At 36.8% G+C, this 21,970-nt stretch overlaps 1 protein-coding gene across 1 annotated transcript; it reads right to left on the reverse strand.

The window, feature by feature from the left end:
* Positions 1 to 14,455: 14,455 nt before the first annotated feature.
* On the reverse strand, positions 14,456 to 21,721 carry LOC143701541 (asialoglycoprotein receptor 2-like). Its single transcript, XM_077194904.1, has 7 exons — positions 21,583 to 21,721; positions 17,398 to 17,520; positions 16,987 to 17,076; positions 16,185 to 16,256; positions 15,911 to 16,062; positions 15,611 to 15,723; positions 14,456 to 15,386 (listed from the first exon to the last, which is right to left on the reverse strand). The coding sequence occupies exons 1-7, from the start codon at positions 21,656 to 21,658 to the stop codon at positions 15,224 to 15,226; spliced, it is 789 nt and encodes a 262-aa protein (XP_077051019.1). The 5' UTR covers positions 21,659 to 21,721; the 3' UTR covers positions 14,456 to 15,223.
* Positions 21,722 to 21,970: the final 249 nt, after the last annotated feature.

The following is a 21,970-nucleotide window of genomic DNA, read 5'->3' on the forward strand; positions in this document are numbered from 1 at the left end:
TTTGTCAATCTACAGGTTTTTGGGGATTTAAAACATAATTAACATATAATTCAGACAAATATCAAAGTGCAAGAACCATTTTCACATTCATGCATTGGGCAGATGCTTTTATTCTTAATGACTTGCATTGCTTTCTAAGTTTACATTATATTCCTTTTGGATAGTAACGACTCAACTTTCTAAAGGAACAACTAATTATTTGGATCAGTTTTCTAAAGTGAAGATCCTGGTAACCCAATAGTAATGACTCGTGTTACTAAATCCATCGGAAGGAATTACTATCCAAAACCTTACAAAAAAACTCAAAAGTGTACAATGAATTCAGTCTTTAATAGGAGTATCATGCTTTTCACTTTAGAATACTTTTCCAAAAAATTATTCCTTCTGAATGATTTGGTAAAACTTGAGTCATTGCTAGTGCATTACCATGATCTTTAGAATTAATTATACATTAGTCATATTAAATATGAACTGCAAATGAAAGCCTCATCAGTGATTCGTTTAATTGTGTATGCTATTGTTGAGTTAAAGTACCTGTGCAACCTATTGTGATACAGCTGAGATATTTAATGTGCGGATGTAATGGGTGTGTAGGGACGAGACAGAGAACACAAGTGTGCACATAACTTTAAAAGCAAAAGACAAAAACAAAGATAATCCAGACCAGGAAACAGGCAAATAATCCACATAAACACAAAGGGCAAAACCAGGACATCCAGGAACACCAGGACCGAACACCATGAGCGCAAACAACTAACAATACATGACTGAAGCAGAAGGGTTTAAAGGAAATCAAGCATGATTAACTACAGATGTGGCTGATGACGGTAATCATAGGAGCTAACGAGGTAATTAAAGAAGCAGAAACCAAACACAGGAAGGAAAAACAGACAATGAGACATTTCAACAAAAATCCTTATAAAACACAGAACTGGGATCGTGACAGCGTCCCGCCTGTCGTTAAATTGTTTTCAGAAATTACTGTTTTTTTGCTGAAGCTCAAGCGTGCTGCGTAACATGACAATGAACCTGATTGGTTCTTGCTGAAGCTCAAACGTGCTGCGTAACCCGCTAATGAACCTCATTGGTTCTTGCTGAAGCTCAAACGTGAATGAATCTCGATGACAGAATTACATTTTTGGATGAAATAACCCTTTAAACTTCACCAAATGTTATTTATTTTTTTGCAGTTATTTTAGATACATAAACAAAAGAGATCTTGTCCACATACACTATTCATACACACATACACACCACATATGCTACTTTAGCACTCGGTTATTCCAATAAAAACTTTTTATTCCAAGAAGGACTGCAAGGCTTCCACCTGCCGACCGCAGCAGTTTCATTAAACTATTTTTGGACAAAAATCAGGCACAATCACACACAAAAAAATGAAATTTGTTAACAATAATGTTTTCTGTGTATTTACATGCTAGACCTCTTTAATAACATCCAGTATCACTGATGAAGCAAAGTTAATATTCCTTTTCACAGATAAATTTTTTCTGTGTTTTACAAGAAGCATCAAACCAAGAGTCTAAGCTGTCTTTCACGTCTCCCAGAGCACCGCAGTTCTCTCCGGATGAATCATATTCTCTCCGGTTATTAGGTTGATTCGACCCCCAGAACCTTTAAGAGACAAACAAGCAATAATGCACTTTCAATAATATTTTTAGAAAACAGCTGTATAATTGTACATTGATTAACATTCCTAGACATGATCACACATGCAGATTTCTTACTTTACTCCAGTGTCAGTGAGAGTTTGGTTATTCACCCAAACCCAGCGTCCTTCAGTCTCCAGATCATTGAGACCAATCCAGTGCGTCTCTTTAGTTCTAGAGAACAGATAATCCTAATTGGAAAATGTACATAAGTGATAGTGTAAAATAAGTGTTTTTATTACATGGCTTGGTTGAATTCTAATGTAGAATGCGGTCTGTTATTTCTTGATAACAGACCGCTGCTAAGTATAACCAGAGTCCGTCTATGGAGAGTCTTGGCACCCGCCCACAGCCCAAGAGAGCTTTGGTGCCGGAAGTAAATTTCCCATTCATTTCTCCCATTGATATTTTGGAAAATCCGTATCTAAAGAGTTTTAGAGCATGTCTGAGGATAACTAGCTACAGCTGAACTCATAACATATCATTTCGAGTGAAAAAAAGAAGATAAAATCCAAAAAAAGTCAAAGGTACAAGACTGTGTACATATTTTCATTTCCGAGCGAAGGAACTACTCATCCCATAAACCACCGCGCCTCACTGAAGTCGACTGACGCCACAACCGCGAAAGAGCCTTTTGAGCGACTTCCAAATCTGACGACGGTCACGTGAACTTTTTCCTCCAGTGAATTTGATATAGTGAATGTGCAGGGAAACTCTTTTTCCTCGATTTACTGAAGCTTATATGTAAAACGCATTTGCAGCTGCACAGCTAACACATTGAGCATCTGGCTCGCTCATAGGCTGTGCTGCGGCAACTGCACATCCAATGGCGCGGGCGCCTCTGACGTGCGACCAATGAACTAGCCCTGCGTCATTACACGATCTTCAGTCTTCACGGACCTTCACGGGGTTTAACCAGACAGTTACACGACTTCCACCAATCAGATGCATCACTGTGGGACTGTGGGATTTTTCAGGATTGTGGGTAATGAAGTACTTATCCAAGACATCGCGAATAAAAGGCATTGATCTTAAAACAAGGTTAGTGCCCCATGAACTTTTGGCGTTTATATGAGCATATACAATCGCTTAGTACAGCCGTAGCTGTAAGTCTACCATGTATGGTTACGTTTTTATGGCTTATACCCCAACTGTCAATGGAGAAATTGTATTGAATTCTTACTTCCGGCACCGGCTGTGGGCGGGACTGTGATGCTCTATTAGCCCCATTGTATATCATCTTGGTTGCAGTTCCAATAGAATTCCACTGGAGGTGATCGCGGGCGAGTGCAGAATGAATGGGAGTCTATGGAGCTAGACGGCTAAATGTATCCCTTTCTCCTGCTTGTCGTTGAATCAACGTAGATTTTATTGTTGATTCCGCAAGTTCAATTGAAGTCGAATGAACGAGTACTTATGTCCTTTCGATTTCTTACAGGTTAGGTCGTTGTTGGCCGGAACACGCAAGCATTCTGCTATTATGTGACGTCATCACATTTTTGAACGGATTTTTAGAACAGATAAGTGAACTTAAAAATGCACTTTTCAGCTGATTGTATTGTCTTAGCCCCCCCTTTTGAATGTAACTTTCAAATTACTTGACAAAAAATTACATCCTGAGAAAAGTGGATTTTTGGGGGTGAAACCCCAATAGACTCCCATTCATTCAGCACTCGCCTGCGAGCGCCCCCGCATGGACAGAGATGTGTTACTGCAGCCAGTCCAGAAACTGGAAGTAACCAGACAGTGCCAATTCTCCCCTTATTAGACATTCTCTGGTATAAGCACTGGAGTGTTGCTCAGTGGTCCAAAGTACTTTTTTCGGATGAAAGCAAATTTTGCATGTCATTCGGAAATCAAGGTGCCAGAGTCTGGAGGAAGACTGGGGAGAAGGAAATGCCAAAATGCCTGAAGTCCAGTGCTGCTTCTCTGTAGCCCAGGTCAGGCGCTTCTGCCGCTGTTTCTGGTTCAAAAGTGGCTTGACCTGGGGAATGCGGCACCTGTAGCCCATTTCCTGCACACGCCTGTGCACGGTGGCTCTGGATGTTTCTACTCCAGACTCAGTCCACTGCTTCCGCAGGTCCTCCAAGGTCTGGAATCGGTCCTTCTCCACAATCTTCCTCAGGGTCCGGTCACCTCTTCTCGTTGTGCAGCGTTTTTTGCCACACTTTTTCCTTCGCACAGACTTCCCACTGAGGTGCCTTGATACAGCACTCTGGGAACAGACTATTTGTTCAGAAATTTCTGTCTGTGTCTTACCCTCTTGCTTGAGGGTGTCAATGATGGCCTTCTGGACAGCAGTCAGGTCGGCAGTCTTACCCATGATTGCGGTTTTGAGTAATAAAACAGGCTGGGAGTTTTTAAAAGCCTCAGGAATCTTTTGCAGGTGTTTAGAGTTAATTAGTTGATTCAGATGATTAGGTTAATAGCTCGTTTAGAGACCCTTTTCATGATATGCTAATTTTTTGAGATAGGAATTTGGGGTTTTCATGAGCTGTATGCCAAAATCATCAGTATTAAAACAATAAAAGACCTGAAATATTTCAGTTGTTGTGCAATGAATCTAAAATATATGAAAGTTTATTTTTTATCATTACATTATGGAAAATAATGAACTTTATCACAATATGCTAATTTTTTGAGAAGGACCTGTAAGCCCAAAGACTTGATTAGCTGGATCAGCTGTGTTTAATTAAGGTTGAAGCTGTGGATTGTGGCCCTCCAGGAACTGAGTTTAACACCCCTGCTTTATGCAATATATCTAAAAACATGTTTATTTATACTTTTGGCAGATGCTTTTATCCAAAGCAACTTGTATTGCATTCATGTTAACTTTCTGAACTTATGACCTTCCCTGCTAAAAAATCCAGCATGGTCACCAGCATAAGGTGTTTTACACACTGGGACCAGCTTGGGATGCTGATGTGCCAATTGACCGGCATGTTGTTTTTTGGGTGCTAGTATGATCCCGGCAAGACCACAACAAAACTGGCATGTGTTACATATCACGTTTCTTAATTTGCGTTAATAGTTAAATAAAGATCAAGACAATTTTCCAAACTAATTTGAATAAATTATTAAATAAAGAAAAACGCATGTTTCGGGCTACATGATTACTGGCACAGTAAAATCCACAGTGTTAAACAAACACTGCTCAGTTTTTATATGGTTCCAATCAATAGAGAGTAAAAGTAACACGGTAGCAATGTTGCAGTTAGTGAAATAAAGTAGATTCACACAAAATATGATTGAGCATTAGTTATGACACCTGTGGTTAACAAGCTGAATCACTGAAGATAAGAGCAACAGGAAGAACAGAAAAAAGGGAAGAGATGAGTAAACACAACAACTACAACTGTCTTACAACCACACGGCCTTAGATGAAAGCAACTGCAAATAAAATCTATATCTCAACAGAGGATTATTAAACAACTCCAAAAACAGCATTACCATATTCACTTATTACAAACCAGTTTGGCTTTGGCATATGGTACAGGTACAAAGGTTTTTGAAGCCCTTTGGTTGGGGAGTTGACTTTGGTTGAATTAATTCTCTCTCAGCGATTGTTGAAAGTGCATGTTATCACTATTGTCGATAATTATTGTCAACAACATTTCATGCTATCACTATTGTCAACAACATTTCATGCTATCACTATTGTCAACAACATTTCATGCTATCACTATTGTCAACAATAATTCATGCTATCACTATTGTCAACAACATTTCATGCTATCACTATTGTCAACAATATTTCATGCTATCACTATTGTCAACAACATTTCATGCTATCACTATTGTCAACAACATTTCATGCTATCACTATTGTCAACAACATATCATGCTATCACTATTGTCAGCAATATTTCATGCTATCACTATTGTCAACAATATTTCATGCTATCTTTATTGTCAACAACATTTCATGCTATCACTATTGTCAACAATATTTCATGCTATCACTATTGTCAACAACATTTCATGCTATCACTATTGTCAACAACATTTCATGCTATCACTATTGTCAGCAATATTTCATGCTATCACTATTGTCAACAACATTTCATGCTATCACTATTGTCAACAATATTTCATGCTATCACTATTGTCAACAATATTTCATGCTATCACTATTGTCATCAATATTTCATGCTATCACTATTGTCAACAATACATGCTATCACTATTGTCAACAATATTTCATGCTATCACTATTGTCAACAATATTTCATGCTATCACTATTGTCAACAACATTTCATGCTATCACTATTGTCAACAATATTTCATGCTATCACTATTGTCAACAATATTTCATGCTATCACTATTGTCAACAACATTTCATGCTATCACTATTGTCAGCAATATTTCATGCTATCACTATTGTCAACAACATTTCATGCTATCACTATTGTCAACAATATTTCATGCTATCACTATTGTCAACAATATTTCATGCTATCACTATTGTCAACAACATTTCATGCTATCACTATTGTCAACAATACATGCTATCACTATTGTCAACAATATTTCATGCTATCACTATTGTCAACAATATTTCATGCTATCACTATTGTCAACAACATTTCATGCTATCACTATTGTCAACAACATTTCATGCTATCACTATTGTCAACAACATTTCATGCTATCACTATTGTCAACAACATATCATGCTATCACTATTGTCAACAATATTTCATGCTATCACTATTGTCAACAACATATCATGCTATCACTATTGTCAACAACATTTCATGCTATCACTATTGTCAACAATATTTCATGCTATCACTATTGTCAACAACATTTCATGCTATCACTATTGTCAACAATACATGCTATCACTATTGTCAACAACATTTCATGCTATCACTATTGTCAACAACATATCATGCTATCACTATTGTCAACAACATTTCATGCTATCACTATTGTCAACAACATTTCATGCTATCACTATTGTCAACAACATTTCATGCTATCACTATTGTCAACAACATATCATGCTATCACTATTGTCAACAATATTTCATGCTATCACTATTGTCAACAATATTTCATGCTATCACTATTGTCAACAATATTTCATGCTATCACTATTGTCAACAACATTTCATGCTATCACTATTGTCAACAACATTTCATGCTATCACTATTGTCAACAACATTTCATGCTATCACTATTGTCAACAACATTTCATGCTATCACTATTGTCAACAATATTTCATGCTCCTGACTGCAGTGACATACTTTACCTTTTATTATGTAGGCCTACGGTTTTTGGAATCAGTGACTGAAAGCTGGATTTGGGCACACATGTGAGTTCCCAAAAGAGTATAAAAGTCTTTAAAAACAGCAACTTTCAGTTTTGAACTTTCCTTATTTAAATTGTTATTAACTGTCCCATTGAAAGAGCTCTTCTCATAATCCCTGTTATTGAACAAACTGCTTATGATTATGCTTTTATTAGGCATTTTTCTTGGTTTTCATGTCTCTAAATGTTTTTCTTTTTTCAATGTACACAAGTTCTTTTTAACTGATTTTATCTGTTTCATTTGTGTACAGGGTAACACTTTAGAATACGGTTCCTTCATTAATGAATAACTACACAGGAACAAATGAGTAACACAATATTAATAATCTAGTAACTACTATTAACTAACAAGAAATTCTGATTAACGAATTAGTAAGTAACAGCACACAGATGAAAGTGGTTGTTTACTATTAACTAATCAATAACTACTATTTTTAATGCTTCCCAGAGATCTACTGAAAAAGTTTCATAATTCATGCAAAACTAATCAATAACTAATGCAGCACATAGCACTACATTCAAATTTTAACTGCTACTGTAAATGAATACACAAGGTTTATCAATATGTAATAGCATAGCAGACAAATGATTTGGGAAATAATTAGCCTATGCTCTCTCCTAGAGAGCTATTTATCAACTGAATAATTTTAAAGAAATGCATTTTTAAATTCAGTTGTCAGGACCTAACTTGTCCTGTGGCCAATTTTCCGGCATTCCTCTGGAACAACTGGAACGACTGTAACATATTGAGTTATTAGCCATCCAAATACCATATAAAGTGATTTTATTATTTAACCTACCTCACAAAAAATGTTTTTATGTATGTCTCCTAGCTCATATATGTGTGTGCAAATATCTTGTGAAGGATTAGATGGGTAACTAACTAGTAATGACTGAAGTGTTACTACATACATTTAAAGGAATTAATATTTATTTGGATCCGTATTCTAAAGTGAAGATCATCGTAACTAACTAGTAATGACTCAAGTGTTACTACATACTTCTAAAGGAATTACTAATTATTTGGAACCGTATTCTAAAGTGAAGATCGTGGTAGCTAACTGGTAATGACTCAAGTGTTACTACATACTTCTAAAGGAATTACTAATTATTTTAAGCTTTTGAGATTTTTGGTGAAGTTTTAAATAGTAATTCCCATAGAAGTATGTAGTAACACTTTAGTCATTGCTAGTTAGTTACCATGATCTTCACTTAAGAATGCAGATCCAAATAATTAGTAATTCCTTTAGAAGTATGTAGTAACACTTGAGTCATTATTAGTTAGTTACCATGATTCTTACAGTAGATCTCTGGGAAGCATTAAACAAATAGTAGTTATTGATTAGTTAATAATGAACTACCACTTTCATCTGTGTGCTATTACTTACTAATTCATTAATCAAAATGTCTTGTAGTTAATAGTAGTGACTAGATTGTTAATATTGTGTTATTCATTTTTTCCTGTGTAGTTATTCATTAACGAAGGAACCGTATTCTAAAGTGTTAGCGTGTACAGATCTTTTGAAACAGGAGACAATTGCTTTGATGCTTTGAAATATTTTACCAGTGACATTGATTAATAATGTAATCATAACTAAAACAACTACAATTTTCAGTACATGTCACGATTCTGAGAGGGAGAATCCAGATTGGGTGTGATAATCTATCAACAATAAAAGACACAGCACAATATTACTGAGGTGGGAACAAAGTCCAAACAATAGTGGCAAGACACAATTGGAGAACTGGCTGGTCTGGGATTAGACTGTACCAATCGTGATGGCCAATGACGGAGAAAAGGTACAGGGAAGCAGAGGCTTGACACTATGGTGATGAGACTAGACGCAACACCAGACTAGCTGGAGGCCTGGAGAGTCAGAGACCAGCGACAGGGCAGAAACCCACACAAGAGATGACAAAAACGACAAATGAGCAAGAATAAAACTATGACTAGAGAAAACAAAATAAAGAAACCAGAAACAAGTGGAATTAGAAAAGAAAAAGAAAACAAAGAAATATAAAAAAAATAACTTTAGCTTGCAAACAAGAGGAAAGCTAAATAATTTCTAGGAATAAATGACTGGAGCTGTAAACTAAATATGACTAAAAAACAAGACTGCAAACTTGCAAGGAACTAGAGAGAAAAATAAATAAAAGACTATATAGCAACAAATTCTAAATCAAAGGGAAACCACAATTAAGGCCTGGGAGAACTAAAGCAAAATAAAGTCTGGAACTAGACTAGAGTAAAAACCTTAGAATTTATCAAAAATATTTTTATATTAGAGCTTACAAAACCCGTAGACACAGGCAAGAAAGGTGCACACAAGACATGAGGGAAAGGAGCACAATATAAAGGAGCACTGAATGTTGGGGAGACTTAAAAGGACTGTATTCTATTTCTATTGCTGGAACTACTTTGTGTGGTAATCACTCTCGGGTGTAGGTCAGAACACAGGAACCAGACCAATAACTGATTGGATGGTGTTTAATAAACTGTTGGAGTAGGTATGGGCATACAATCTCCTAATATGTATATATTCAGAGGTGTGGTTTATTCAGAAGTGACGCACACAATATGAGTCTAAACAGTCTACACACGGTGAATAATCTAAGCAGCTTCGTCCCGTCACACACTTGCTTCACCGTCGCCCGTGAATCTGCACAGACTGAGCAGACAGATGCTCGTTGCGTGCGCTCAGGCTGTGTTGTAGCACATTAATATGCGCCAGAGGTGCGCATACACGATCATACAGTCATCTTTCTTACAAGCACAATATAACGGAGCACAATATAAAGGATCACAATATAAAGGAGCACAGTATAAAGGAGCACAATATAAAGAGAGCAGCACATTAGAGTCAGGTGCACACAACCAAGCAAACAAGATTTGATTGCAAACAAGTTGATTCCCATGGGAACTCATGAATGGATAAAATGTATACCTGATGTTGCTTTGGACAAAAGCATCCGTCAAAATTGTAATTGTTGAATGAACATATAACCTTATAGGCTACAACATTACTATAGTGCTAAATCATTAAAATAGAAATGAATGCACACTGATAAAACATCCCAGTCCTTACCTTTGTGTTGAGAGCAGTTTTCTTCTGAAGCAACTGTTGAAAATATGAAATCAGAATTTGCATAGACTGAATCCATTTCATGAGCCTGACAGAAGACGTGTCCGCTGAGACTTGAGTGATGCTTGAGTTTATTGAGATTAAGGAAGTCACATAAAATATCATCCATACAAGCAAACAATGAAGTTATGAGTCTGACTAACAAATTGGGCAACTACATGTTTGACTATATCTCTAAAAAATAAGATATAATTATATGTTTGTGTTCTCCAAAAGTGAAGAATGAGGCTGATTACTATTGATTTACAGCCCCCAACATTAAGCAGAAAATCTCATATTGTTGGCATTTAGATTTTGCTGCAGCAGATTTTGAAATCTTCTAAAATAATGTCAACATAATTTCAAGCCACACTGTGTCACATATGGATTGGACAATATTGCACTTCAGTATGTATAGTATATAAGTTCATATACATGACACATGTTGCATAGGATCATTCTGTGATACATTTGCATCTTTTTTTAAGCTTGATGCTGATCATTATTCACTGCCAGACAGAAGAGCACGAGCTTAACAATTTAAAAAAAATCTTCTTTTGTGGTCTGAAAAGACTCTAAAAAATGCTGGGTTGTTTTAACCCAAATTTGGGTAAAATATGGACAAACCCAACCAAAAAATTGAACCGTACCATGGTGTACATTTTAGGACTAACTACTATTGTTACTAGCTAGCTTGTATGTTGGCAAACTATTGTGAAGTGAGATAAATCTTTCGAGACCTGTTGTTGCTTTGTGTACAGAGGTTACCGGGGAAACATAAAAACAGCTCTCAAGAAATAGATGAAATCGAGAAAACTAAACCACAACCATAATCCAGTCACACTTCGAGAGAAAACTAAACTAAAACATAATTAACAGAACTTCCTTTATTCATCTTCTCTGCATTTAACTTCTGCTTTATACTTGGCATTATGTAGCCTACAGCAAATATTGTTAATTCTTATAATAAAATGTTTGTTAGGTCACTCATTTGTAAGTAACTTTAGATAAAAGTGTTTTCTATTCGAATAAATAATTTGCAAATTCAAAAATTCCTGCCTTTCATTCAGTTTTTCACTGAATGTTCAGTTTCATCAGAAATATGCTGCGTTATGGAAATAAAAATGGTTTCATGTTTTTTCCAGTTTAACATTTAGATTTCCAAAATGTCCTTAATGGTCGCAAAGAAGTCATATTTCAGGCCCTCCCTTAAAAAAATTAAATAAAGAAACCTTAAAAGTAAAAAAAAACAATTATGTAATTTTACTTATTAAATTACTTAATTTTGCAAGTTTTTGCATGCATATTATTTAAGTAAATTTCACAGATGGAATTAAGTAAACTGTACTTAAGTTAAGTAAATTAACAACAACAAAAAAGTAATTTCGACTTGGCCTGTGTCATGTAGTGTGTTGTCGAGAGGCCTGGGAAGACTCAGTACAATGGAGTAGTTTTTACGGACCTTTCTCACCATCTTTTCCGACATGAAGAATACACTTTACGAGTAGACAGTGACATTTACTGTACATTGTGGCAACGTCTGTGGCACGTCGCATTTCTACAACGTCACTGTCTACGTGCTCACAACATTGTAACCATAGACATAAATACCAATATACATTTTCTTTTGCTCAATATGTTCAACGGTAATAAAAGTTATCCAAGCAAAAAGTTCTCCACGCATTATCCAGCAGTTAATGAGAAAAGTGTAATTTATTGGCGCACTATATTGACTGCGTATTGAGACATATAAAGCTGTTTAGCTAGATTTTCAACCAATCAGCATCGAAAATGTAAGTAGGTCAGAGCCAAAATCAAGCCAATATCACTACGCACATGTAAACATGGAGGAGAACGTAAACAGCGCATCTTCATCTGATAGCGTAAAGAAAATGCATCTGATAGCGAAACTGAACGATACAGCTCACGTACAGCGGCCTATTATAGAGTATTTTAAACTGACAATGGAAATTACTTGAAAGAAGCATGTGTGCACACAGAAGTGGACGCTTTGGACCATTGCTGCGATACGTCAACGAGTCCGCCATATTGATCAGGGCAAGACCGCTCTATAAACAAATAAACAGGGAGCGATAATGTACGAAAAAGGTTCTATCTGAAATTATTAAGAATCTAGCTAGTAAGTAGATGAACATTTATAACATTTAGTCATAAGTTCTAGGTTCAACAAAAAGCAAAATTCATGCCATATGTTGGTGTATAAAGACAATGGACAAATATATTCCTGCAGCATTAATGTTTCTTCAAGACTTTTTCCTGTTTTCAACCCTTTAGATGTCTCACACAATCAGTAGCGGTTTTAGGCAGTCGCCCGGGGCGACATTTTTTCATGTCACATGGGGGGCGTCACGAGCAGTTAAAAAAAAATCCTCTGCGAAGCGGTTTTCTATTATCTATGGAAGCTTGTTTCCGCCACAGAATGAAAAATAAAAAAGGTAATTGCGACTTTTTATCTCACAATTCTGACTTTATTTCTCAGAATTGCGAGATATAAAGTCAGAATTGCGTGATATAAAGTCGCAATTGCGTGTTATAAAGTCAGAAATGTGATATATAAAGTCAGAATTGTGAGATATAAAGTCAGAATTGCGTGATATAAAGTCGCAATTGCGTGTTATAAAGTCAGAATTGCGAGTTATAAAGTCAGAATTGCGAGTTATAAAGTCAGAATTGTGAGATATAAAGTCAGAATTGTGAGATATAAAGTCAGAATTGCGTGATATAAAGTCAGAATTGCGTGTTATAAAGTCAGAATTGCGAGTTATAAAGTCAGAATTGCGTGATATGAAGTCGCAATTGCGAATTATAAAGTCAGAATTGTGAGTTATAAAGTCGCAATTGCGTGTTATAAAGTCAGAATTGCGTGATATAAAGTCGCAATTGCGTGTTATAAAGTCAGAATTGTGAGATATAAACTATTCTGATAGGGAAAAAGTCAGTCTTTTTCCCCCCATAGAATTGGACTTTGTAACTCGCAATTGCGAGTTTATATCTTACAATTCTGAGAAAATATGTCAGAATTGCGAGATATAAACTCGCAATTATGTGTTATAAAGTCAGAATTGCGAGAAAAAAAGTCAGAATTCTTAGTTTTCTCTCTCGCAATTCTGACTTTATAACACGCAATTGCGACTTTATATCTCACAATTCTGACTTTATAACACGCAATTGCGACTTTATATCTCACAATTCTGACTTTATAACACGCAATTGCGACTTTATCACGCAATTCTGACTTTATATCTCGCAATTGTAAGAAATAAAGTCAGAATTGCGAGATGTAAACTCGCAATTGTGAGAAAAAAAGTCAGAATTGTGAGATAAAAAGTCGCAATTATTATTATTATTTATTCATTCTGTGGCGGAAACAAGCTTCCATAATTATCTATCTTTTCACTGTGTGGGGAATTGGCAAATTGGCGCCCCTGCTTGCTGAGAAGGTGCCGTGTGTGACGCCGGTTTCACACTGCACGCGTTAGCGGTGCGTATTTTTTTCGGCGCCCATGTTAACAGATGAGAGCATTCACACACCGCACGCAGAGGCGGCGCGGCAGCGCGTAGCAGGAGCACTGTATCAGCAATACTCTAATGGAATTAGTGGGCTAAAGTCAGTCACACCACCTCGACTTTCTTCCAAAATAACGCACATTTCATTCATAATATTATAAATACAGGCCTATAGTTCCTGCAAATTTTTTTTTTCTGAATTGTGTGAAATGGCTAATAAAAACTAAGTAATACAAAACGATTATGTGGGTCACCTCACCAAGGTGAATCTGTTTAGTCTTGACTTGTGGTCGTGACGTGAGCGACAGTGTTGGGGGGCGGGGGGTGGGTTAAATCTGTTGATTGTCGAGGGCCAAATAAACAGAGATGGACAGGAAAAGGTCAAAGCCATCAAGTGCACAATTTAGAAAAAGAAAAATAAGAGGAGAAACGAGCAAAAGATAAAGGTATGCAACTATGTTCTCTCTGTGGTATGATTACGGTATCCATGTTGTCATGAATGAAGGGCTAATGTTAATTGTGGGTAACTCGTCTCTTACGTTTCTTAGCCTTTTTGCTATGATGCTTGTTATGCTTATACAACAATAATTAGGTTTTAAGTCGACAAACACAAGATATAATTTCCCCATAATATTTTGCTTTGCAACAAAACTGTTACGAGTTCAGTTATTATTTATTTCCATCAGTTGGGTTAGGCCTTGTAATTAGCCAATGGAATCTGTAAGTAGTTTGCTCGAAGGTGGTCTCGCCCAGGGTGTAATTCAATGTAGAACCGCCACTGCACACAATCAAATAAATATCTAAATGCAGTAATAAAATAACATTACTAAATCACATTTATTACAGTTTTATCATTGAAGCGACTAACAAATGAGGAACTTAAGCAATCAATGAAGAGTTTAGAGGACAACTGCATGAGTGACTTCTGGACAGAACAGAACAAAATTGCTTGTTGTAAAAGGGCAAAATGATCAGTAATAGAATTATGTTGCTTTTCTCACAAAAAAAGTACTGTATTGCTTCACAAGACTTGAAATAGCTGTAGCACACATCACATTAACATTATTTAGTCTAGTTGTAACACGTTATTTTAGACACATGGAAGGCCGATGGTGAACGGGGACTCATAGACAGCCAAAACCCATTCCAGGAACGCTGTGGTGTGAGCCTCGAGAGAAAGCTGGTCCTGATCTAAGCACAGTAACTGTACTGCAGGATCTATCTTTAGTTTAGGTCGGTTCTTCTGTTACAGATGGTGGTGCTGAGAAATGTTCACGATGAGGAAGAACGTTGGAAGGAAAACTTTAATCATAAAACACATTGGAACAGGAAAAAAGTGCAGGAGAGTAACACAACTTACACAACCAAACATCAACAAGAACCAACCAAGACAGAGGGAGAACACAGGGTATATTTACATACATTAGGCAAACAAAGATAACTAATGAGATGATTAATTACACACAGCTGAAACAGTTGAACTAATGATGACGTGACCATGGAAGCAGAGGAATGGTGAGAAACTGAACAAATGCAAACAGTCCAAAAACAAACTGACATGTAACAGTATCACTGATGGAGGTAAATTAATATTTCTTTTCACAGATAAACTTTTTCAATGTTTTACAAGAAGCATCGAACCAAGATTGAAAATGGCCATTTCCATCTCCCAGACTAGCACAGTTCTCTCCAGACGGATCCTGTACTCTCCAGTTATCAGGTTCACTTTGTCCCACGCTAAACCAAAACCTTTAACACACAAACAAGCAATAATGCATTTGGTCTGTGGTTGAACCAAGACATTTGTTTTCTTTTAACACCAATACAATTAGGTTATCACACAAAAAGAAGAAAATTAAAAATCTTCAAGCAACCAATTTTACCATTTTTGAACCATTGAGATGGAATTACCCATCACCATTGAGAAGGCTAAATAAATAAATAGCTCAAAAATATCACGCATGATTTCTTACTGTACTCCAGTGTCAGTGAGAGTTCGGTTATTCACCCAAACCCAGTGTCCTTCAGTGTCCAGATCATTGAGACCAATCCAGTGCGTCACATTAATTTTAGACACCAGAAAATCCTAATGGAGAAAAAATACAAAGGTGATAGTGCAAATAATTGTTTCGTAGGTAAAATTAGAGGTACAAAAAATCCTTTAAAATAAAACTTTCAACTGTGTGATCAAACCTTAAATCAAGTCAGCTGTATGTCACATTTTCATAACGCTTTCATAAAGTGTCAATTAATTCATCATTGATCTGACTTGCCTGTTCTGATTTGCTGGTTATGGTCACCAGATCGGCTCCTTTTGAAACACAGACATCACGACTGTATGTCCAGTTCAGTTTATCAGAGCTGAATAAATACAGCTTTCCACGACAAGCTAACCCGCCATTCACAGCGAAATCACAAGACTGAGCTGTGAAAGATGAATAAAGTGTGATTAGACCTTCCATTATTTATATAATAAAGTTAATGAAACTTCCATGTGCAGAAATATTCACACTTTGTGTCACACTAAGCTTGTAAACTGACACTCACCATCGTAAAAGGACAGCCGTTCTCTAAGTGTGTCGTATCTGGCTGTAAGATCATTAAACTCTTTCTTCATGGCTGGTGAAAAGACCATTAAATAGTAAAATATAAACAAGAAGATATTTAGAAAATTGAAGTCAGAACAGAAGACTGTGGCATTTTTAACCCTTGTGCTGTGTAGAAAACCCTAAAACACGTGTGATATTCCATGCATGCATAAAAATTGCTTATAAATAAATTGTTACACTATTTAATCATCAAATATTGGATTCAATCTTTTTGACATAATTTAAATGACATAACCTGTCCTAATTTAAAGAAAACAAGTTGACAAAAAGATTGAATCCAGTATTTGGTGATAAAATAGCATAACAAGAGATTTATACGCTATTTTTTGTAGGCTGGTCTTTTTTTTTTACCAGAAACACCACAAGTCTGGCTTTTGTGCCATTTTGTACAAAAAGTATAAATTTTTTGGGGGGGAAGTTGTTAGACTTTGGGTGAGAAAAGTCAGTCAATTTTAGTCCAATGCAATAAAATTAACTAGCATTTCAAAATGACCCGAACACAAAATAATGCTCAAAAAATGTAATAAAAATGTCAAATAAAAACCATCTCACCAACATGAAGCAGAAACTGTTCTATAACTCTGGTGTAGTTGGTTTTAAGTTCCTCTAGTGCTCTTATAACTTGGAAAATATGGGACAACAAGCAGATAAAGTTTCTCACATGGTGAGTTCAATAAACACTCAACACTGTTAATGAAACATGTCTGTGCTCCACCGTTTATGAAATACCGTTTTCTCACCTGTGCTGTTGATCTGTTGAGCTGCCAGTGTCTTTGAAACCATGATGTGCTGCTCATTCAGTGATTCGAAATCAGCAAGCTTATGAATATCTGATTAAAGACAAAAGCAGCAGTGGAAAATGTGTTTTTGAGGAAAGTCCATAATGCACACATAAGACTGAAATTACAAAATCATTCTCTTCCGGCTTAATAAATGGCAGTTTACACCTTAAATGTGGAGGTTTGTTTGACAATATTGCCTAATAAAATAGCTTGCTGAAAAGTATGATTTTACAAATAAAAATCTACTATAAATTGTGCTGCGATTTTAAATGATGCTACTGTCCAACATTGTGTTTTATAAAAGTACTTACAGTAACTGAGTCAATACAACCCTGAACAGAGCAAAGATCAAGTATCAGTTATACTTACAAATCACCCCGAGAGCGCAGAGACCTCCGAGAGCAAAAACAAGAGAGACACCCAGAACAATCAGAGCAACTTTAATCCACTTAGGAGAAGTGACCTCTCTCTCTCTCTCTTCAGTGGAGTTGCCTGGTTAGAAATTTGACGAGAAAAAGTAAATTATATCTGAACCTTGAATCTTTGCAGCATTTCCGTCTGGAACCATACCTGAATTTACACTGGGTTAATTTCTTAAAATTAATTTATTTTAATTTAAATAATTCACATTTTCAACACATTGACTAGAGAAAAAAATCATTTGCGTAATTAAATATCTGACTCAACCTTATACACTTGTAAGTGAAACTAGAAGGCACTTTTCCTGAAGAAAATCTGAGTGTTGCTTGCAGTGGCAAAACTCGCCACTGGGCAGATGCTAATACGATTAACATGTTGCTAGCATAATGTTAACATGATTAGCATGTTGCTAGCATGATTTTAGCAGGATTAGCATGATGCTAGCATAAGCATGTTGTTACCATTTTGCTAGCATTATTAGGATGCTGCTAGCATGATCAACATGTTGCTAGCATGATGTTAACATGATTAGCATATTGCTAGCATGATTAGCATGTTGCTAGCATGTAGTTAACATGTTACTAGCATTTTTTGCAAGATGTTTACACAATTAGCATGTTGTTAGCATGTTTTTTAGCAAGATGCTAACACAATTAGCATGTTGCTAGCATGATGGTCTACCTTTGTGGTCCAGAAATGCCCCCTGGCTAAACCTTGTTGGGGTGCGAGATGTCGACAAAACTCACTTTCTCGATGCTCCCATCTCACAAGGTGGCCTTTTCGGCAACTCTGTTGAGAAGTGTGCCCTGCAGTTCTTGGCAGTCCAGAAGCAGGTTCAGGCAATCAAGAGCCCGCTCCGAAATGCTACCAGGCCATCGTGAGCTGCCCCTCCGTCTGCTCATCGCCAAGGGCGTCTGTTCCATTGCGGGAAAAAAGCAAGCGCTCTGCCGTGACGTCAAGCCTCCGCAGGAAGACGATGCCAACCGTCTCAACCGCTAATCCTCCAAGTGGTCGGTGAAACACCACCCTGAGACGGTTGACCCGGAGATGGACAGAGCTGCTCTTCCCCCAGACAGAGGAGGGCCGGGTGGAGAATCTTTTGTTCAGTTTTGTTTCTGTTCCGCCGTTGGCTACCAGCGGTACCCAACTTTTTAATGAAAGGGCAGTTTCCTCTATCTCTGGGTCCCAAGAGGGTGCGGGTGGCGGTGCGCAACACTATGCCTTGCCACCCTCAGCCCCCTCTTTTGTCACCAGCAGGAATCAATCGAACCCAATCGAGGAACCAGATAAGTGTTGCACCACACACTCAGATCCCACTTTGGGCCGCTATGCCGTACGAGTCGGGTCCTTGCATTCAACCTATGTGTACTTTGCCAGTTGGACTCGGTCAACCAGACAGCACGCCTCAAAGAGAAACGTGCTCGGTCAGTGCTGAACTGCTCAAATTTGTTCAAAGGCCGGACGGCGGCCTCATTGAAACTTTTTCAGAGACTCCTGGGGCATATGCATCTGCAGCCGCAACAACGCCACTTGGATTGCTTCATATGAGACCGCTTCAGCACTGGCTTCCCGGCTGAGTCCTGAGATGGGCGTAGCAGCGCAGGACACCCAACAAAGGTTTTACCCCGACCCGTCGCCAAACCTTCAGCCCATGGTCAGACCCTGTGTTTCTATGGGCAGGAGTTCCCATAGAGCACTGGTCCTCAAACATTTTAGAGTAGTGTACCCCCTGAGGCTTTTTTCTAAATAAAATGTCACACTCTCAGTATAATATTCTTGCCTAAAGAAAAGTAAAGTTGTTGAGAGATCTCTCTTTGAAAATATTTTTTTTTTAGGAAACGTGTTGCTAAGTAAATATACTTCATGCTAAATTAAAACAATTAAGGAATGTGGAATTGTCAAGTTCACATAACTTAATTTTTTTCAATTAGGCATTACGTTTATTTACTTAATTTTAAGGCAATGGGTTTACTAATTTTTTTTAAGTGAACTGAACACTTTTTACACTGTTGCTCAGCGGAACAGAGCCAAGTTCCTCTTTTCATAGCATATCACAGCGAAGCAGTCCCACAAGACATAGATACATATGAAACATATCTAGCTTTTATGGTTTCGCACCCTAGGGTGTGAGCACAAACACATATTGTACCGTACCACCATATGTGTCAGAAAGTCGTTCATCTCAATACAAAGAAAGAAACTGCTATACACCATGTCCCTTGCCACCATGCCAAGATAACATCTTTTATCACTTTAACTGAAACATTTGCTCTACTGTGGTCTGTCTATCGGAAACTTCTAGGAGAAAAGCATTGAACATACATTTCAAATAATAATGATAAACACATCAAACTACATGATTTCTTAAAATATGATTGATTACATTTGATCAAATGATATTTGAGATATAAATGATTAAATGATAAAACATAAACGAGATAAATATATTTTTTCTTTTTTTTGATTCATCAACTTGTAACAAAAAATGTGGACGTTTTGGCTAAATAAGATATTTATTGTACCGTCTGCTTAATCGATTTGCAGAACTTTGTGAGATTGCGATGAATTAAGAAAAGTGACAGCTTAGTGATTATAAAGGGAACGCTTGTATGCACGTCTCCTACGTATGTTTTTGCTGCATTAGGTCAGGCTATGCTTAGGCTATTTATTATTCGAACTGCCTGCCGTGCCAAAACACGCATATGCTTGCCTGTTCAAATCATAGTGGTTTGTGAACATAACCACTTTAATAACAAAAGTATTTATTCTGGATTGTGGGGATTGTTGATGGGCAACATGTCACTATTTCATAATATTCTATTTAAATTGATTTAAAAATAAAGTTTTGAGAGTTTTTAAGTTCATTCCTCCTAATTTTAAGAATGAATCACATCTAGATGTGGTTCACCCTCTGCCCATGGCTCCTGGCCAAGGGCATGACATGATGAAGTTGTTTGTGTGCCCTTGGAGACCTTATATCACTAAAGAGGTTTTAGAAGGGGTTTATCCAAGCATCTCCATTCTGGATGGCTAGTTCTTGATGGTAATATTTGTTTAATGTGTTCCAATGTTTCCAGAAGTGCTGGATTAGGATTCTTCAATTTCCCTGAGTTGACTTTTTGTGTTTTGTTGTTTTATCTTTCTTAAAGTATTTCTATATTGTTTAAGTTGTTTGTGATAGATATAACAGATGTTCTCATTGTCAGCATCTCTGTGTTTCTGGTTTGATAGGATTCTTACTTCTTTCCTAAGTTTTTTGGAGTCATTGTCAAACCATTTCTCAGTGGCATGTTTTCTTTTTGTGGTTTCTATGTTGGATAATGTTGCTGATACCACAAATTCTCTTCTCTTCTCTTCTCTTCTCTTCTCTTCTCTTCTCTTCTCTTCTCTTCTCTTCTCTTCTCTTCTCTTCTCTTCTCTTCTCTTCTCTGATGCATATCCTTCATATCTGTGCGTTGCATTGTGGCTGATTTTATTTACCAAATTCTATACAAATGCTCTCTGTGGCAGTCACACCTGTGTGTGTGTGTGTGTGTGTGTGTGTGTTTGTGCATCCGTGTCTGTGTGTGAGTGAGCATGTCTGTTCTACATTGCATTTGTGCTCTAGTACCAGGTCTTCATTTCTGTGTGAAAATTTATGCTGCATTTATTGATTTTTATTTTTGACAAATGAAAAATAAAAAAACATTTTCACATTCGTTTTCAATGTGGGGTCATTCTGACCCAAACGCCAAGAGTGTGACTTTTTTTTTTACATACCTTTAGAACAACCGAATCATGCCCAGTTTTTTGTGTGTATAGATGGATAATGTAGAAAAAGTCACACAATCTTGTGCCACTGAGATGAAGAGAACCATGTTATTTTAACTAAGGAATAGTCGATTGGGATCATATTGACTCCACACACACAATATGAGGGTTAAATGACAGAGTTCACAGCTTTTGATTCCTAGGGAACACATTAATTGATTAAACGTATACCTTGAATGAATTGTAAGCCGATTTGGACATAAGCATCTGCCAAATGTGTAATGGATGAATGAACATGAAAAAAAAACGTATACGGTAACTGCAGTGCTAAATCTTTTCTAAAGAAAATTCTGATGCATATACTGATGATATCCCCAGCCTTACCTCTGTGTTGAGAGCATTTTTCATCTGATGAAACTGTTGAAAGTTTAAAACCAGAATTTTCATAGACTGAATCCATTTCATGAGCCTGACAGAAGACGTGTCCGCTAAGACTTGAGTGATGCTCCAGTTTGTGCAGAATAAGGAAGTCACATTAAATGTCATTCATATTTATACAGACAGGAAACAATGAAGTTATGAGTCTGACTAACAAACCTAGCAACTAATATTTAGACAGCCAAAACGTGTGTGTTAGGTTTTATCTCCTGCTTTAACTTAATACAATTGTTTAGAGTGCAGAGAACTTCAAAAAACTTTTGATTATAGATATATAGGTCTTAGCACCTAATTAGCTGGAAGAGCAAAGTGTGCATTGATTTGAATAATTAAA

The sequence above is a fragment of the Siphateles boraxobius genome, unplaced genomic scaffold (assembly GCF_051911475.1).
Source record: "Siphateles boraxobius isolate OS27281-9 unplaced genomic scaffold, OSU_SipBor_1 33, whole genome shotgun sequence".
In the NCBI taxonomy this organism is placed as follows: Eukaryota; Metazoa; Chordata; class Actinopteri; order Cypriniformes; family Leuciscidae; genus Siphateles; species Siphateles boraxobius.